General features: G+C 51.0%; 1 protein-coding gene across 1 annotated transcript; it reads left to right on the forward strand.

The window, feature by feature from the left end:
- The first annotated feature begins 291 nt into the window (after positions 1 to 291).
- On the forward strand, positions 292 to 18,174 carry CCM2L (CCM2 like scaffold protein). The gene is made up of 10 exons (XM_025469666.3): positions 292 to 424; positions 2,527 to 2,694; positions 4,811 to 4,894; positions 4,990 to 5,173; positions 5,810 to 6,270; positions 9,478 to 9,613; positions 11,549 to 11,612; positions 14,775 to 14,904; positions 15,686 to 15,824; positions 16,982 to 18,174. Exons 1-10 carry the CDS (start codon positions 395 to 397, stop codon positions 17,293 to 17,295), a joined length of 1,710 nt encoding a protein of 569 aa, XP_025325451.1. The 5' UTR covers positions 292 to 394; the 3' UTR covers positions 17,296 to 18,174.
- The last annotated feature ends 490 nt before the right edge of the window (positions 18,175 to 18,664 follow it).

Genomic DNA, 18,664 nt, shown 5'->3' on the forward strand with positions numbered 1-18,664 from the left:
GTCAGTGGCAGAAGTAGGGTTGGAATTTGGGATTCTCAGACTCCACATGGGGGGAGGGGGGAGGGGGGAGGCAAGAGGGCCTTCCCCAGCCTTACTCAGTTCCCAAGACTGCTCAACAGCAAGCCTTCTGGATGGAGGCTTAAGGCATTCTCCCCATGTCGGTTGCTCAGGCTGGGCTTCCTTCCATTCTTCAGCTTCAGAGGCCCAAGCCTGCGTTCTAGCCTGCCTCCAGCCCCCCACCTCTCTGCTCGCTATCATGCATGGGCAGGCGGGGCAGGAACTCTGGGGCTGGTGGAGTTTCCGACCAGGCAGGAAAAAGAACAAAGGAACTGCGTAGGGGAGAGGGTGGAGGGGATGGCCAGGAGGGTGGCAAAAGTGGAGGCGACACTTCACCATGGAATATGAAGTCAAGAAAGGAAAAAAGGTAGGTGGGAGGTTGGGAGGGATGCAGGGTAGAGAAATGTCCCTGGAGCTGGTAAAGGTGGAAGCCAGGGGTGGGGGCTATGGGTAGTGAGTGGCGGGAGTAAAGTCTTCTCATCTGAAAAGACTGTCCTTTCCACCCTTGGGCAGTCAGACATTTGGGCTCAAGCTTCCTAACCTGTTTCCCCACTCTGAGTGGCATCTGCCATCCCTGGAATAGACAGACAAGCACCTTACAGGGGAACCCCACCAGACAAATTGCTTTGGGAGATACTCCCAACCTGCCTCCATGGCTTTCCTGAGGGCTCCTCAGACAGAGAGACAAACAGACACCCAACATACCCATTCTTTTGCTTCTTACCTCCCCAGACAGAAGGACCTCAGCCAGGGCATTTCTGTGCTATAAGGCTGCCTATCCAGGTTGAGACACCTACCTGCTCCCCTGCTGGGTTCCAGTCTAGCCTGCCCCCTCCCCATCTTTATGCCAAGACAGCTCTGCTCCTAAGGCCTCAGCCTGAAGCTCATTCCCCCCAGCCTCTAGATCCTCATGCCTCCCCACTATCAGTTTTCTAGTCTGGGTCCATGGGCCCCTCACCTGGTTGTCTTTGTCATTCAGGAAGTCCCTCGGATTCCAAATCCCCACCCCCACCCCCACCCCCATGCATTCCTATCCTCCAAGAAACCTGGGTCAGGCTGGTCTAAAGGGCTCCCGTGTGAATCATGAAGGCTCACAAGGGAGTCACAACATAGTGCTTCTTCTCTCTGGGTTCATACCTTCTCCGGATATTTACTGAGCACTGTTTTTTTCATTTATATTTATTTATTCATGAGAGACACAGAGAGAAAGACAGAGACATAGGCAGAGAGAGAAGCAGGCTCCATTCAGGGAGCCTGATGCGGAACTTGATCCTGGAACCCCAGGATCACGCTCTGGGCCAAAGGCAGGTGCTAAAGCGCTGAGCCACCCAGCATCCCTACTGAGCACTTATTATGTGGATATTTACCAAGCATCATGCCTGGTACTAGGGACCATATAGTGGTGAGCAAAGTCAAACAAGGTCCCTGCACCCTCTCTGGAGCTCACAATATAGTGGGGAAGGGAGCTCTTAATTTTTTAAAAAAGATTTTAAAATTTATTTGACAGAGAGAGAGAGCACAAGTAGGGGGAGCAGCAGAGGGAGAAGGAGAAGCAGGCTCCCCGCTGAGCAGGGCTCAATCTCAGGACCAGCCCTTGTAGTCCCCCAGGGGTTTGCATGTGCACATGCCCTCTGCCTGAACACCCTTTTCTGGATCATCTGTTCTCATATCTCAGAGCTCCAGATACTCCAGCTAGGCTCCAAGACACTGCTTTTCACATCTGAACTGGGCATGTGTCAGAATCACCTGGAGTGTTTGTTAAAACCTGGATTACTGGGTCTCACACCCTCGCTCTGATCCAGCATATCTAGGATAGAATGGTAGAATGTGCATTTCTCCTAAGTTCCCTGGTGCTGCTGCTGCAGATCCAGGGATCAGACCCACTGAGAACTGCTCTAAAGTAGTGCTCACAATTTCCGGCAAGATTTAGATTCTGTTGGGCCTCAGTGGAGCTCTGCAATTGGCTTCTTGAACCTTGCTATAGGCCCTGTTTTATGCAGGTGCCTGCTGGATTCTCCTTAAACGTACTTATTAGCTGTTTCCAATTTAGGGAAAAGCACAGGGAATTGCATAACAAATCCCTGTGCCCTTACCACTCTGCCACATTAAATCTGACCATTTTTCTTATTTGCCCCAGCCTAGACCCACTCCTTCAGTCTGGGCTGGGCCTGGGCAGGCCCTCCACCCTCCCCTGGGTGTTTAGAATGGAGCTTTTAGAGCCAGACTGCACTCATGGTTCTACCACTAGTGACTGGATCAGCTAGTTCCCTCTCTGAGGCTTAGTTTCTCCATCTGTGAAATGGGGCTCACAGAGGTACCCCTTCTGCAGAGTCCATGAGAATTAAATTATGTACCATGTAAATAAGCAAAATGCTGAGTGAGGAAGTGCGGAAAGTGCTGGAGAAAGTCAGCAGCTGTTATTACTGTTGTTTCTCACCCCCATCTCTCCACCATCCCACCCCCTCCCAGGGCTTCGTATCCCCCATCCGGAGGCTGGTGTTCCCCAAGGCGGGGCGCCGGGCTGCCTTTCGGACCAGTGTGAGTCGCCGGCCTCTGCACTCGATGCCCCTTTATCCTCCTGACTACCTCATCGACCCTCAGATCCTACTGTGTGACTACCTGGAGAAAGAGGTCAAGGTACATCGTGGAATGAGGGGACAGGTGGGCAGAATCTTGGGGTGAGGAGTCAAGGAGGGGTCCTCAACTCTCTTAGGGTCCCTGGCTGAGTCTGCAAATGAAGCCGACACCGACAAACAGATTAACGGGAGAAGAGTGTCACATTTTATTTTATTTTAAAGATTTTATTTATTTATTCCATGATAGTCACACAGAGAGAGAGAGGCAGAGACATAGGCAGAGGGAGAAGCAGGCTCCATGCAGGGATGCCCGACATGGGACTCGATCCTGGGACTCCAGGATCGCGCCCTGGGCCAAAGGCAGGCGCTAAACCGCTGCGCCACCCAGGGATCCCAAGTGTCACATTTTATTAAATGTTAACATGCCCATGAGAGCCTTCACAAGAGAATGAAGACCCATTCATTGGGTGACTAGAGCAGGAAGCTTTTATACCTTCTTTTTTTTTTACTTTTTTTTTTTGCTTTTATATCTTCTTGACAAACAATACATTTTTGAAGAACTGACAAGGCAGAGGATTTGGGCTAGGGGAGAAAAAAGGTGAAGAAATAACAAGGTTTGTTTAAACAGCCTTCTAGGTCCTAAATTCCTTGTGTCTGGTGAGAAGGAGGTCTCCCTCCAGGTATAGGGAGGGTATGTGTCTTCTTTCAGGGAAGAAGGGTAGGGGGTGAGGGAAGGTCACAGTGACCTCCCTGCTTCTACAGTTTTCTTCAATTCCATCAAGCTTAAGATATTCGACATGCCAAGGTGCCATATTTTGGGGTAATATGTTCTGGATCCCATCAGAAGAAACTCTGTACCTCTCCCTCACACCAAGCCCTGACCAGCCCTGCCTCACACAGGGGAGGCTTAGGGGAAAGAGACCTGGGTTCAAGGCCTAGCTCCTGCCTTATGCTGTGGACCCTCAGCAAATGATCTCCAGCTGCTCAGCCTCAGTGTTCCCATCTTGAGATGGGGCTCAAAACCTACCCACAGGGGAAAGCAGGTGGGAAAAGCCATACCTTCCTGTGAGATTTCACCACAGTAATGACAGCAGATCAACTTGGTAAAGGAACCCAAATCAGCAAGCCAGAGGGGACTGAGGTTGTTGGAGAGTTTTACTACTGTTTCTTGAGCACCGTGAAGGAGCAATAGAGAATCCTCACTACCCAAGGAGGATTGATATGGGGGTAGGAGTGTTAGATTTGGCAAAAATAGGCTGCCTGGTTAAATGTGAATTTCATTTATTTATTTTTTAAAGATTTTATTTATTTATTCATGAGAGACACAGAGAGAGAGGCAGAGATATAAGAAGAGAGAGAAGTAGGCTCTCCGCAAGGAGCCCAATGTGGGACTCCATCCTGGACCCCAGGATCATGCCTTGAGCCAAAGCCAGATGCTCAGCCGCTGAGCCACCCAGGAATCCCTAATGTGAATTTCAGATAAGCAATGAGTATTTGTTGAGTATTAATATGTCCCAGATATTGCATGGGGCTAAAAGCACTTGTAAAAAAATTGAAAAAGTAGGACACCTGGCTGGCTCAGAGTGGTTGAGCGTCTGCCTTTGGCTCAGAGTGTGAACCTGGAGTTCTGGGATCGAGTCCCGCATTGGGCTCTTGCAAGGAGCCTGCTTCTCCCTCTGCCTGTGTCTCTGCCTCTCTATGTCTCTCATGAATAAATAAATCAATCTTTTTTAAAAATTGAAAAAGTATTCACTGTTTACATGAAATTCAATTTTAACTGACATCTTGTATATATGGAGGGTAAAGCTAACCAGTAACTCCATTTAAAAATTGGGGACTGAAATTCCATAGAGAATAAAAGAAGAAAAACGTTTGGTAGAAGAACAAACCTGAAAATTTTAAAAAGTTAATTTCTTACACTGAAGAACATTAAAGTTTGTGATAACATTGCGTTATAACTAAGAATGAATGAAGAATTATTATATTGATTTGGGGCATCATTATTTTGGGTCTGGCTTCTGTGACCACCTTAACAGTTATTATCAGGTTATTGTTAATTCAGAGATTTCTATTTCAGTCTATAGACACTGGGTCAATGAGGAGTTCTGGGTTATCCAAAGCTTCAAGGTGACCTCTCTGTGCCCTTCTCCCACCTCCACCCCCCATTTCCTATCCAGTTCCTGGGCCACCTCACCTGGGTTACCTCCTCACTGAACCCCTCCAGCCGCGACGAGCTCCTGCAGCTGCTGGACACGGCCAGGGTGAGGTCCTGGGAGGGTCAGGTCTGGGTCTTGGCCCCTTCTTCCTCTCCCACCTGAGCCCCTGGGGGACCCAAGAGATCCGCCCCGCCCCGCAGCAGTTGAAGGAGCTGCCGCTGAAGACCACGGCGGAGCAGGACAGTATCCTGAGCCTGTCGGCCCGCTGCCTGCTGCTCACTTGGCGCGACAACGAGGAGCTAATCCTGCGCATCCCCACGCATGAGATCGCCGCCGCCTCCTACCTGCAGGACGACGCGCTGCACCTGCTGGTGCTTAAGACCGGTAGGTACAGCAGGCTGGGCCCGACCGGGGCAGGGCCGGGAGGTGAACCGGGAGAGAAAGGGCCCAGCGTCTAGTTTTGGGAAAGGCGTGACTTGGGGCGGGGAGGAGGCGGCTGGCTGAGCATGGATGGTGTGCGATGGAAAAGGCCTGACCGCACGGCTACCCTGAGACTAAGGGCCGGCCCTGGCCATATACGCGAGAAGACGTGGCCCAGGGCTAAGGCTGAAGCTGAAGGGTGGATGGCCTGGCCCACCAGCCTGAGGCCAGGTGGCGGAGCTGGGAAGGCTGGAGCAGCCCAAATTCTGGGACCTGAAGTTGAAGGGCGAGGTGAAGCAGAGCGAGACCTCGGCGGTCTGAGAGCTCGGGCGAGCGGCAGGGTCTGCCCTGGGGGCGGAGCCTGAGCCGGGGGCGTGGCCATACGGCGGGGAGGCGGAGCTCCCTCCTGGGGTAGTGGCCGGACAGGTCAGACCCCGAGCGAGACTAGGGTGGAGCCGAGGCCCGGCGCGAGCCCCAAGAGTCAGGGCACCCCGGGGGGCGGGCGTGGCCTCCAGCCTTGAAGGCAGAGGTGGGGCGAGGCGCGGATGGCCCCCAGCTGGTGTCGGAGGGGGCTCCTGACCGCCATCCCGCCTCTCCTAGGTCTGGGCGTGGACCCGGTGCCAGCCGGCGTAGACGCCAGCCCCGGCGGCGCTGGGCGCGACCCGGGCCCGCCGGGCGCGGCGCCCGAGAAGCGGCGGGGGGGCACCACGGAGCGGCGCCACACCATCTGCAGCCTGGACTGGCGGATGGCGTGGGGCGGGGGCGCGGGCGCGGAGGCCCGGGCCGGGGGCGGCGGCGGCGGCAGCCTGGAGCGCCAGCGCGCCGGGGCGCGGGCGTCGGGCAGCTGGGAGCGGCGGCAGACGTTCAGCGGCAGCTGGGAGCGGCGGCACGCGGGCGGCGGCGGCGGCGGCGCGGGCAAGCCGGGTGGCAGCTGGGAGCGGAGGCAGGCGGGCGGCGGCGGCAGCTGGGAGCGGCGCCACCCGGGCTCCAACCCGCTGGACCCGCGGGACCCCAGCCCCGACGCCTATTGCAACCTCGTCATCCTGGCTGTGGCCAACAGGGTGAGCCCGCGGGCGCCGGGAGCCCCTGCGTCCTGCCTCCCCCGCGCGTCGGGGGTTGGAGGGCGTCGCCCCGTCCCGCCCCGCCCGGTTCCGGGGGTCTACCCTGGCCCCGGGGCCCTATCGAGGACTTCAGGTACTACCTGTGTGCCCACGACGCCAAAGGGCTTCTGATCTCCAGCCTGGACGCCTCCCCCTTGTCGTTCCAATGATGAAAACTCAAAATAACCCAAACAGACTTGATCCAACCCCTCCTCCAGCCCTGCTCCTTCTCCCACGTCGTAGATGCGGCCACTACCCCAGTAACAACCACGAGGACACTAATTACCAGTACGAAGGGAATGCGGCCCATGCCAGACCAGGAACCAGCATTAACACATTTCATTCTCTCACCAACGCCTAGAGGCAAACATTACAACCATCTCCATTCTGTAGAGGAGGAAACTGAGACCCAGAGGCTAGGTAACTTGTGGAAGGTCACACAGGAAGCAGGTGACGGTTTCAACACTGGGACCCAGAAAGTTCAGAGCCTGTGCTTTTGTTAACTATGGCAGTCATCCAAGGCAGAAGTCTTCCATTCTTGCCTTCCCTCCCCTCCCCCCATTCTCCATATTCCCCCTTGCTTTTATTCTTTTGACCATCTTTACTGAGCATCTTTATTGTCCTAGACATTGGGCTAGGTGCTATGGATGCAGAGATGGACAACACCTATTTGGTGCCCTCCCTTAGGGAGCTCACAATCTATCAGACACTTTCAAGTCCTGAGCTGTCTAAACTTTGCCTCTGGCCCTGAGTCCCCCATCTTCCCTCCCCCCCCCCCCATATATATCGCAGTGAACAAAACCATCTCCTGGCATCTAAAACTCTGAGAACTCACCAAATTTTATCTCTCAGCAAATCTCCAGACACGTTTCTCCAATCAGCCTCTCCATTCGGTGGGCTAATGACCATCTCAAACCTAAAACACCCAAAGCTATGCAGCCAATCTTCTCCCTCAAACCTGCTCCTCTCTTGGTTTCCCTGTCTTAATTAATGGCAACTCTGTCCTTCCCTCACTCAGACTAAAACCTCCCAGAGATTCGTAGCCCCTCTCAATCTCACACAACACATATCCATTCTCTCAGCAAACCCTGTTGGCCTTATTTTTAAAATATATTCCAAACCTATCTACTTCTCCCCACCCTCCACTGTTCCCGCCCAGGCCCATGCCCCAACTTCTATCATCCAGATCATTCATCTAGATCATGGATTTGGCTCTTCCTTATAATCTGTTCTCCCCAGGCAGAGCAGCCCTGCTAACACATTAGTCACATCATATCACTGCTCAAAATCTTGCCATGGCTCCCCATTTCACTGGAATAGGAGCTAATGTACTTACAACTGCTGATAAGGCCACCCACCTTCTAATGGTGGCTGAAGCCTCATTCCTCTCTGTCCTCATCTCTTTCTACATGCCCCTTTATGCACTCCAGTCCAGCCAGACTGGTCTCCTTGTAGAGTGCAAGAGATCTGTGCATTTTGGATGGTTCACTATGGTATCTCCAACACCTAAAACAGTGCCTGTCACATGATAAATATTGAATGAGTGGATGAAGTGATGCATAGTATATTATTATACCTTGTGTTGGAGACCAAGAAGAAAACAGATTGTAGTGATAATGAGGAAGGAGATCCATTTTCCATAGAGAAAGTGAGTTTGTGCCTTTTAAACTGAAATATGAAGGGGAGGAAGGAGTCTGCAAGGTGAAGAGCCAGGAAAATGAATTCCTGGCAGAGGGAACAATGTACCCAGTTATCTTACTAGGACTGTGAGGGCTTTAGGGTACAGACTTCATCTAATTCACCCTTAAGACCCTGGAGTCTGGCCCAGTGCCTAAAATAGGACTAAATGAGAATTTGCAAAATGAGTGAATAAATAAAGAGTTGCTTTTCAGGAGTATTGGATTCTCTGACCTCCTATCAAAGGCATTGTGGTCCTGAGCAGGGTACAGGAATTAGGGTCAAAAAACCTGAGTGCTAGTAGTAACCAATAATAAGCACTTGTTGTGTGAGCTGGGTGACTGACTTAGTCACTGTAAGCTTCAGTGCCTTCAACTATAAAATAAGGATACTCTCTTCCCTGTTTGTTTTGTAGGGTTATTGTAAGGATCAATCTTGCCTCTCCAGGGTTACATTTTAATTTATATTCCCAGCTTTTTAGAGGAACAAAATAGGAAATGGTACCATGAAGATGGTCTCATCAGTTATTGTCTTTCTGGGTTTCTTCCTTAAAGACATAAAGAGGTAAATTAGAAAGACAAATTCCTCTTCAAATTTGTAGTCTTGAAAAACTTTCACCCAAGAATTGAAATTCATGCCTTCTATCAGAAACTAAAGTTTAGGGATCCCTCGGTGGCTCAGCGGTTTAGCGCCGCCTGCAGCCCAGGGTGTGATCCTGGAGACCCGGGAGCGAGTCCCACGTCAGACTCCCTGCATGGAGCCTGCTTCTCCCTCTGCCTGTGTCTCTGCCTCTCTCTCTGTGTGTGTCTCTCATGAGTAAATAAATAAAATCTTAAAAAAAAAAAAAAGAAACTAAAGTTTAGGTATTCATCCTACTTCCATTTTTGCCCTGGGTGCCAGGAAGTTCATATCTAAATATGGCATCCAGTAGTAGTAACTATGTTGAACCTAAAATTTTCATACGTGTAATTCTTTCTCCTCTTGGTAGGTATCAGGAGTCCTGGGTTCTAGTCCTGACTAATAACTTCACCTCTCTAAGCCTCAACTTCCTATGGTAAATTTAACTAAACTAGGGCTTATTTTACTTTATTTTATTTTTTAAAGTAGGCTCCATGCCCAGTGTGGAGCCCAACATGGGGCTTGAACTCACAACTGTGAGATAGAAACCTGAGCTGAGATCAAGAGTTGGATGTTTAACCAATTGAGCCACCCAGGTGCCCCTAGGGCTTATTTTAGATAAACTTTAGGAGGTCCTATGAATCTCCCAGAAATTTGGGGTACATTTTTCAGAGCAGAAGACTTAGCATTGCTGCTGGGCTCTTTAAAGGAGCCCAAGACCCAGAAGGTGAATGGGGAATGCCCTCCAAGTCGATTTAAAGGTGTTCATAGGTACGTGTGCAGCCCCGCAAGCCTCCTCACACTGTTTAAGGGAGCAGTGGTGTCCTGGGTACTGGAGAGGCCCAGAGTGCTCTGTCTTCCTACCTGTGCCAGGATGCTGCCGAGGAGTCCTGTGCCCTCATCTGTCAGGTCTTCCAGATCATCTACGGGGACCAGAGCATTGAGTGCGTAGACCGAGCCGGCTACCACTACACGTCCACACCTGAGCGGCCGTGGCTCTGCAGCCGCAGTGAGTACTGGAACTCCTGGCCGCCCCTCCTGTGAACCATCCCAAAAGGCCAGGGGTGGGGGGCCTGCCCCAGGACTCAGGGCCAATGAACCGTTAGGGGTCCCGATCTCTACAACAATTACAGTGTACCCCACCCCTCGCCCTTATGTGGTTAAAATAAAATGTCAGTTTTCATGATGACCTCAAACTTAGCTTCTGGGCATTCCGGTGGCTCAGTGGTTTAGCACCGCCTTTGGCCCAAGGTATGGCCCTGGAGGCCCGGGATGGAGTCCCACATCGGGCTCCCTGCATGGAGCCTGCTTCTCCCTCTGCCTGTGTCTATGCCTCTCTCTCTGTGTCTCTCATGAATAAATAAAATCTTTAAAAAAAAACAAAAACAACAACAACAAAAAACTTAGCTTCCTCACAGATGTTCTGGTTGCCAGATTCAGAATGAGCCCCTCAAAGCTGAACTCTTCTCCTTTCTTTCATTTTTGATGTCCTTGCTTTGCAGAAATCCAGGCACATGCATTGTGTGTTTACTGAGCTGTCTCGCTCCACTAGGAATCTAGGTCAAAGCAAACATATCCAGGCCCACTCTTGAATGTAATCAAGGGCTAGAATGAGAAAGAAACTAATAGAGGCATTTATTGAGCAACAACTATGTGCCAAGCACAGTCTTATTCAATGTGCCCAACTCTTATTTAATCCTCATAGCAATCTGGTTGGTACTATTTGCCACTATATCCCCCATGCCTAGCACAGGACCAGGGACATCACAGATGCTCAAGAAGTATTGTTTGAATAGATAAAAGAACTCTCTGAAGCCTTATGATTCCAATTTTACAGATGAGGACGTTAAGGCTCAGAGTAGTCAATAAATTGCTCAAGGTCACCCAGCTGGCAAGTGGCAGAATCAGGATTCAAACCCAGGTGTGTCTGATTTCTAAAGCTTCTAAAGCTTTCAGCCTGACTCCCAGGCTGCCTTTGAGGCCACTAAGTGAATTTCCTCAGCCACAGCCCCCTCAGAGCAACCCCTGTCTGCATAGCTCCAGCAACAGAACTCTTTCCTTCCAGAGGCACTCCCATTCATGTGGGACCTGGGGTTTTTGGGAAGTTGAGACAGTTCATCAACTCTCACAGGATGCTGGGTAAATAAATGCAATGAGTCAACAAATATATCAACAAATGCATTCTATTGAACAAATATTTACTGAGCCCCTACCATCACCAGGATATACTAGTGAGCAAAACGAGACATGGCCCTGCTCTCATAAGGCTTGCATTGTTGAGGTAAGTCCACAGCAATTAAATAGCTATACAAATAAACTGTAGTCTCACGTTGTACTCTGAGAACACAGACTGAGGAACCAGCCTCACCTGGGAAGTCAGGGGGGTGTCCGAAGGAAGTGACAACACATAAGACAAGATCAGAAGGGTAAGGCCAGAGATGTTAATAGGGCTGGGTGCAGAGCAAGTTCTCTGTAAATGGTGCTTCCATTCTCTCAAGATTTGGGGTTCTTCCCCTCAAAGTTCCTTTTTTCTTCTTGCCTCAAACACAGTTTTCAAAACATTACCTCACCTGTTCCCTCACCTGCTATCCCCAAGACTCTCACGAGGCAGGCAGGAAAGTGGTATTGTCCCAACCTTGGGGAAGTTGAGGGCAAGGAGAGAAGAGGTGAGTTGCCCAAGGTTGGCTGTGTATTGGTGGTGGAGGTAGGATTCATGGTCCAGATCTTCCAGTGGCTGCCTAATTTCACTCAGGGTAAAAGCTAACATTCTGACAATTGCTTACAAGGCCAGATATCCAACAAGGACATCCCTTGGCCTTACAAGGCCAATTGCTCCAACCATCATCCCAACCACAGGGCCGGGCTGAGGTTGAGGCCTCGGGGAGCTGGGGATGTCGGTCCCTGGCCCACTGTCTCTAACCGCCCCTCTGTCTGTTGACCCCAGGTGAGAGCTGCCGCACGGATGGGACTTACGCCTATGATGCCGACTTCAGCTGCTGCAGCTCCTTGTGGGTACCACCCTGCACACACCCCTCACTCACCCTTGCACAAACAGTGGCTCTCTTCTGGGCATTCTTGAGCTCCCTGTGGGCAAGAGAGAGTGGGAGTAAATGACCCCGCCTCAATTTCTGCAGATGCTCAGCCCAAGAGGGGTAGGTAAACTGACTCCTCCAGGCTTCAGTGAGTTCGGAGGATCCAGACCCAGACACCCTGAGAGGCCCAGGAGATGGACAGAACCCAGAACTGGCTCCATATAGGCCTATAGTTCTTTGCCCGTCATCCAGACATACTGGCCTACAGAGTCCAAATCACAACTGATGCCAAAAAATAATTTTGGTTTACTTTGGTTTTAATTCCATGTAATAGAAAACCCTAAAAAGATAAAGCTTTAAATAAGATAGAGTTTTCCCCCCGGTCTTCTGTATAAAATAGACCAGGAGTTTATGGTTGTATGCTCAGCAGCAGTCCAGACTTTTCTTCTCCCCTCTCCTCAGTACTTGCTCCCATCCTCAAAGTCACCTCATGGGCCAAGATGATGGTCATAGCGCCAGTTATTGCACTGGCATGCCAGGGGCCTCTGTAAAGAGCTTTGCTGCAATTCCCACCCTATACAACTTCTGTTTATGTCTCATTGGCCAGAACTTGGTCACGTGGCCACCACTACTGCCAGCAAGGCTAGAAAATGTGGGATTAACAAACAAACTCACCTGGGAACATTGTCCAGGGCTGCATTTGGTATGACCAACCCCACCCCCTACCCTCAGCATTGAGGGGGTTCCCAGGACATGGGAATTTTAGTACTAACATCAGGAAAGTCCCAGGCAAACTAGGACAAGGTGGTCATGCTAGTTCTGTAACTAAGGCCTTTGGCTTGACAGGTAGCAGTCTCTGCCAGTAACATATGCCCAATTTTTTTTTTCCTCTCGGTGGCAATATATTTGCCTTCTTAATACTGTGTGCTCTTGGGCCAGTCCTTAAACAACCTGACATCTGCTGGAGAGGTGACAATCATGATAATGACTAATATTTGAGTTTGCTGTGTGCCTAGTGTGCCTAGTGCTGTTCCATAAAGTGCTTCATTTTTAATTTTATTTTTATCTTTATTTTTTTAGTACTTCATTTTTAAAAAAACAAACTCTACCCCCAACGTGGAGCTTGAACTCATGACCCCAAGATCAAGAGTTACATGCTCTACCAACTGAACCAGCCAGGTAAAGCTGGTTTTAAAGTTGGAAAGCGCTTCATTTTTTAAAAAATCAACATAGCAACATTACAGTGGCTATTGTTTATTTATTGTTTATAGTCCATGGCTCTAAGTGCTGTATAAATAGACTCCTCTAATTCTTATGAAGTCAATTTTTGTCATCCCATTTTACAGATGGAGAAACTGAGGAATAGAGAAGCTAAGCAGCTTGCCCAGGGTCAAGCAGCTAGTAAGTTGTAGGTCTGAGATTTGAGTGTGAGCAGGCTAGCTCCAGGGCCAAATCCTCTAAGCATTATGCTACACTGCTTTTCTGTAGATAATAACCCCGATGAACCATCCAAGATGGTTCTGGAACAATTTAGAAACGAGGAGGCAGGTTGACTTTTTTTTTTAGGTAACTTTTTTTTAGAGAGCAGGGGGAGGGGCAGAGGGAGAGAAAATTTTTTTTTTAAGATTTTATTTATTTATTCATGAGAGACAGAGAGAGAGAGAGACAGAGACACAGGCAGAGGGAGAAGCAGGCTCCACGCAGGGAACCCGATACGGGACTCAATCCTGGGACTCCAGGATCACACCCTGGGCCAAAGGCAGGCACTAAACCACTGAGCCACCCAGGGATCCCGAGATTTTTTTTTTTTTTAAATAAATTGCATCTTCAATTTTTATTTATTTATTTATTTATGATAGAGAGAGAGAGAGAGAGAGGCAGAGACATAGGCAGAGGGAGAAGCAGGCTCCATGCACCGGGAGCCCGACGTGGGATTCGATCCCGGGTCTCCAGGATCGCGCCCTGGGCCAAAGGCAGGTGCCAAACCACTGCGCCACCCAGGGATCCCGAGATTTTTTTTTTTAAAGATAATTTATTCATTTTGAGAGAGAGAGACTGTGCGGGAGCAGGCGGGTGGCAGAGGGAAAGAGAATCCTAAGCAGGATCCACACTGAGCTTGGAGCCCAATGCGGGGTTCAATCCCACGACTGTGAGCTCATGACCTGAGCTGAAATCAAGAGTCAGGCACTTTACTGACTGAACCACCTAGGTGTCCCAGGTTGACTTTATTAGGTAAGATTTATGGAGTATGTAGCATATGCCAGAGACCGTGCTGTGTGGTAGGGTTACAGTGGGGAACAAGACAAGTTACAGAGCAGATACTTAACAGATGAAGAAACTAAAGTCCCTGATCTTGCATGGTTTATGGTGCAAACACAGTTACAGTGTCTAGCGCAGGAGACAATGAAATCATTATTGAATAGAAATAAGCATTAGTGATAAGCACGAAAGAGAATAAGCCCCTGAGGGTACTGGGGGAGAGGCCATGGAGAGCCTTCCTCGTCTGGGGAGTCAGGAGGGTCTCTCCGAGCTGATGACAGTTGAACTGAGACCCAGAGGAGGAAAAGGGAAGAGTGCCCCAGGCAGAAGGGCAGACAGTACAAGGGTTCTGAAGTAGGATGTATCTTGGTGCATTCGAGAAGCAGCCAGGTGGCCACCATGGACATTGATGGGGCGATCTGGAAAGCCTTGCATGTCATGGCCAGACTTATGGGTTTGTGACCACATTTGACAGAGGATCTAACCCAGTCATGGGGATAGGGGGTCAGGGAAAATTTTGCTGAGAAGGTGATACTTAAGCTTCAATGATGAGTAAGAGTAAGTTGAGCAAAAGATAGGGGGAGAGAAGCATTCCAGATATAGGGAACAGCATGTGCAAAGGCCCAGAGTGAAGAGGTACTTGGAGTATTAGAGAGGAAGAAAGAAGGCAGAGTGGCCTGGGTATACAGAGCAAGGGTGAGGTGAGGCATCAGAGGCAGCCAAGGCCAGATAATGTGGGGCCTTGGAGGCCAAAATGGAATCTAGATTGAAGCCTCAGGCCCAGAGCATTGGTAGCTGTGCTTTCCCTCCTCCACCTGCTGCAGGGAAAGGAGCTGGAGGGAGATGAGTGAGGGCCCCCCTCTCTGCCTGTCTCTGCAGCAACGGCTCCCAGGATACATTTGAAGCGTGTTATAGTGGCACGTCCACGCCCTCTTTCCATGGCTCCCACTGCAGCGGCAGTGACCACAGCAGCCTGGGCCTCGAACAGCTGCAGGATTACATGGTCACGGTGAGCTGGGGCAGGCAATGTGAACAGCACGAGCAAAGGCCTGGGGGCTGGAGAAAGCATGGGGAGTAGTTCAGGAATCATGAGTAACCCTGGACATAACTGAAGCAGATGTTGAAGATCAGGGCAGGACATGAGATTAGGAAAGTAAACTGAGGCCAGCTTGTGAAAGCCTTAGTTAATGTCAGCTAGCATTTTTTTTTTAAGATTTTATTTATTTATTCATGAGAGACACACAGAGAGAGAGAGAGAGGGACAGAGACACAGGCAGAGGGAGAAGCAGGCTCCATGCAGGGAGCCTGACGTGGGACTCCATCCAGGGTCTTCAGGATCACACCCTGGGCTGCAGGTGGCGCTAAACAGCTGCGCCACCGGGGCTGCCCAATGTCAGCTAGCATTAATTGAGTGTTTGCTGTATACCAGGCACTGTTCTATGCACTTTTTATGCATTTATTTTAATCCTTTCAATGACCAAAGTGGGAGGTGCCACTATTATCCTCACCATATATAAGAAAAGCAAGGGTCAAGGAGGTTGTCACCCACCCAAGACCACAGAACTGATCAGCCAAGGGGTCAGGATTTGAACTCAGGCAGTTTGAGTCTACATCCCATGCTTAGATGCAGCCCAGAGGGTCTGGCCATCCCCTCCCAACCGCCATAGTCCATGGGAGGATTTCCAAGGAAGTCTTGGCCAAATATACCCTTACAGAGGGCTCTGGGTCTTTTAGGCAAAGGTTGGGTGGGAGTTGCTCCCCAGAACTGATCTTGAATGTTGTTCCTGTAGTTACGGAGTAAACTGGGGCCCCCTGAGATCCAGCAGTTTGCGATGCTGCTGCGGGAGTACCGGCTGGGGCTGCCCATCCAGGACTACTGTGCAGGCCTGCTGAAGCTCTATGGAGACCGGCGCAAGTTCCTCCTCCTTGGTGAGCCCCCTCCCATGTCCCCCAAGGTTAGCTAAGGCCCCTACATGGCCCATGATGCTCCCAATCAGAAATCAGGCTAGAGGTATTCACTTCTCTTCTTTAGCTTCCCATAAAACCAAGATGGTGAAATCCAGGGTGCATTTGAGGAGAAAGGTGCAGAGCAGAGAAGGGAATTGCTTGCAGTCACAGCGCATAAGTAGAGAGCAGTAGTATAACCATTCACCTTCACAGCAAAGCTGGGTGAGGGAATGATTCTCCCCATTTACTTCAGGGGGCAGCTGAGGCTCACAGAGACTAAGGAATTTGTCTGAGGTCACACAGCTGGCAAGGAAGGCTCATAATGACACTAGAGAATGATAATACTAATAGACTCACAGGTATTTTGCAGTTACCCTGTGTCAAGCATCATCTCATTGAATGCTTCACTTCTGGAAAGTAGAACCATATTGCCCCCACATTGCAGATGAGGAAGCTGAGGCTCCACATATTGCAGATGAGGAAGCTGAGGCTCAGAGAAGCAAAGTAAAGTACTGAAGTTGCAGTCACATAGCGCATGAGCAGAGTTGGAAGCAAAACCCGCTGACTTGTATGGGACACTCAGTGTGTGCTAAGCACCTCCTCACATCCCTACCAGGGGAACAGGTGCCATGATCTCAGTTTTAGAGGCAAGGTCAAGTCAGGCTCAGAGTAGCTATTTTTTTTTTTAAGATTTTATTTATTTATTCATGAGAATACACAGAGAGAGGAGAGAGAGAGAGAGAGAGAGAGGCAGAGACACAGGCAGAGGGAGAAGCTCCATGCTGGGAGCCCGACGTGGGACTCGATCCCGGGTCTCCAGGATCACGCCCCCGGCCGTAGGCGGCGCTAAACCGCTGAGCCACTGGGGCTGCCCCAGAGTAGCTATTTAAATGAGGATCACACAACTAACAAATGGAAAGGTAACCGTTGCAATAACAACACCAACAAGCTAAAGCGTTTATTCTGTGCCAAGCATTAGGTCAGTATTCTCTGGCGCAGAGTCGGGGAATCTGTGCAAGGCCACACAGCCAGCCAGCGGCGGGGTGGGGATTTGAACTCAGATCTCCGGAGGAGGCGATTCCAACGTGGGAGGGGGAGGGCTGAGCCCTGAGGAGCCCCCCCATCCCTCGGCCCCGCAGGGATGCGGCCCTTCATCCCGGACCAGGACATCGGCTACTTCGAGGGCTTCCTGGAGGGCGTGGGCATCCGCGAGGGCGGCATCCTCACCGACAGCTTCGGCCGCATCAAGCGCAGCATGAGCTCCACGTCGGCGTCGGCCGTGCGCAGCTACGACGGCGCGGCCCAGCGGCCGGAGGCGCAGAGCTTCCACCGGCTGCTGGCCGACATCACGCACGACATCGAGGCGCTGGCCCCCGACGACGACGAAAGCACGGACGAGGAGGCCCGGGACTGCCCGGGCCGGGGCGACGCGGCTGAAGACAACTACCTGTAGCCGCAGCCCTTGCGGACAGCAGGGACGCACCTGCATCTCGCCGGCTCCCGCCCGTGGGACCTGGGCCCCGGGTCCCCCTCGCACTGGACGCGGACGCGGGCCTCCACTCCCCGGGGCGCGGGGTCCATGGCCTGGGGGCTCCAGGCCCTGCAACACCGAGAATGTGCTGCAGGGGGCGGGACCCTAAAGTCGCGGGCAGTCCCTGAGGCTCAGGCCCCTCTGCCAGACTTCAGCGGGCAGCCCCCTACTTTGTCTGACCGCCTCGGGCGCCGCCCCAGGTCAACCCGTGTTTCCTGCCACTGCCGCCCCTTTCTGGAGGCCAAGGGAGGGATGAGGGGTGGGTGCTTCACCTGCTGGCTGACTGAGAAAAGAATTCCCAGAGCCCACAGATGGCTGCTTCTCCTATTTTACAGTTTGAGAAACTGAGGTTCCAAGAAGAGAAAGGAACTTGAGGGAAGGTCCTGTTTCTCCTTCGATATTACCTCAAACTAAGCATACTAAATAGCGTAGAGGGTCTTTTTCAGACTCCAAACAGCAGGGTCGCCCCTCCCCTGATGGCAAGAACTGGATCATCAATCTGAAATAGAGGTTTTTATCTACTGGCAGTTGAGTCAGAAGTAGGTGATGTGCCCCCAGTCCTGGCCCTAAGGCTCTGAACGAGTTGCTTGTTCAGATCTTGGGTTTGGGGCCACACAGATCTAGGGCTCCTGCCTGGTTCGTGTTCTCACCTCTTGGTGACATCCATTCCCTAATCTGTGGGATGAGGTGGGCCCCGCCCCTGCCACAGAGTGGTTCTGGGGATTAGCAAAAGTCCAGACCTTAGTGCTGGGTCTAGCACATGATAGACACCCAATAAATGCCGTTCACTTCCACATCTAACGCTTTCGGACTTGATCTCCCTGTCTTGCTTGGTATAGTGGGGTGGGAACTGAGTTCGGGGTGGGCTATAAGGACACCTTGGGGAAGCTAATGAAGAGGAAATAGAACTTGTTTCTCACAGCTCTATTACACCCTGGCTCTCAGCTCAAGGCCCAAATGAAAAGTACCCAAGACCACAGGCTCCCACCATGGGAGTCCAGGGTAGTTAAAAGGAACCCGATGGTTGGAGAGGTAGAGAAGTCAGCGGAAAGGCAGCATTCAACACAGCCTCAGTAAAGGCTTGGAGGCTAAAAGGAACGAACCCTTAAAGGAGGCCAGAGCCTCACACAGAACTGCTAAATTTATGTATGAAACTTTACAGAGCCTTCCATGGCCAGGCACATGGCACAGGCACAGAGGGTAGGTATAATTATTACCAATTTTAAAGCAATATTAGTATTAGGGCTACATGTCCAGAGTTCCACGATTTATACTCAGTTTGTAGTAAATG

The sequence above is a fragment of the Canis lupus genome, chromosome 24, assembly GCF_003254725.2.
Source record: "Canis lupus dingo isolate Sandy chromosome 24, ASM325472v2, whole genome shotgun sequence".
Taxonomy (NCBI): Eukaryota; Metazoa; Chordata; class Mammalia; order Carnivora; family Canidae; genus Canis; species Canis lupus.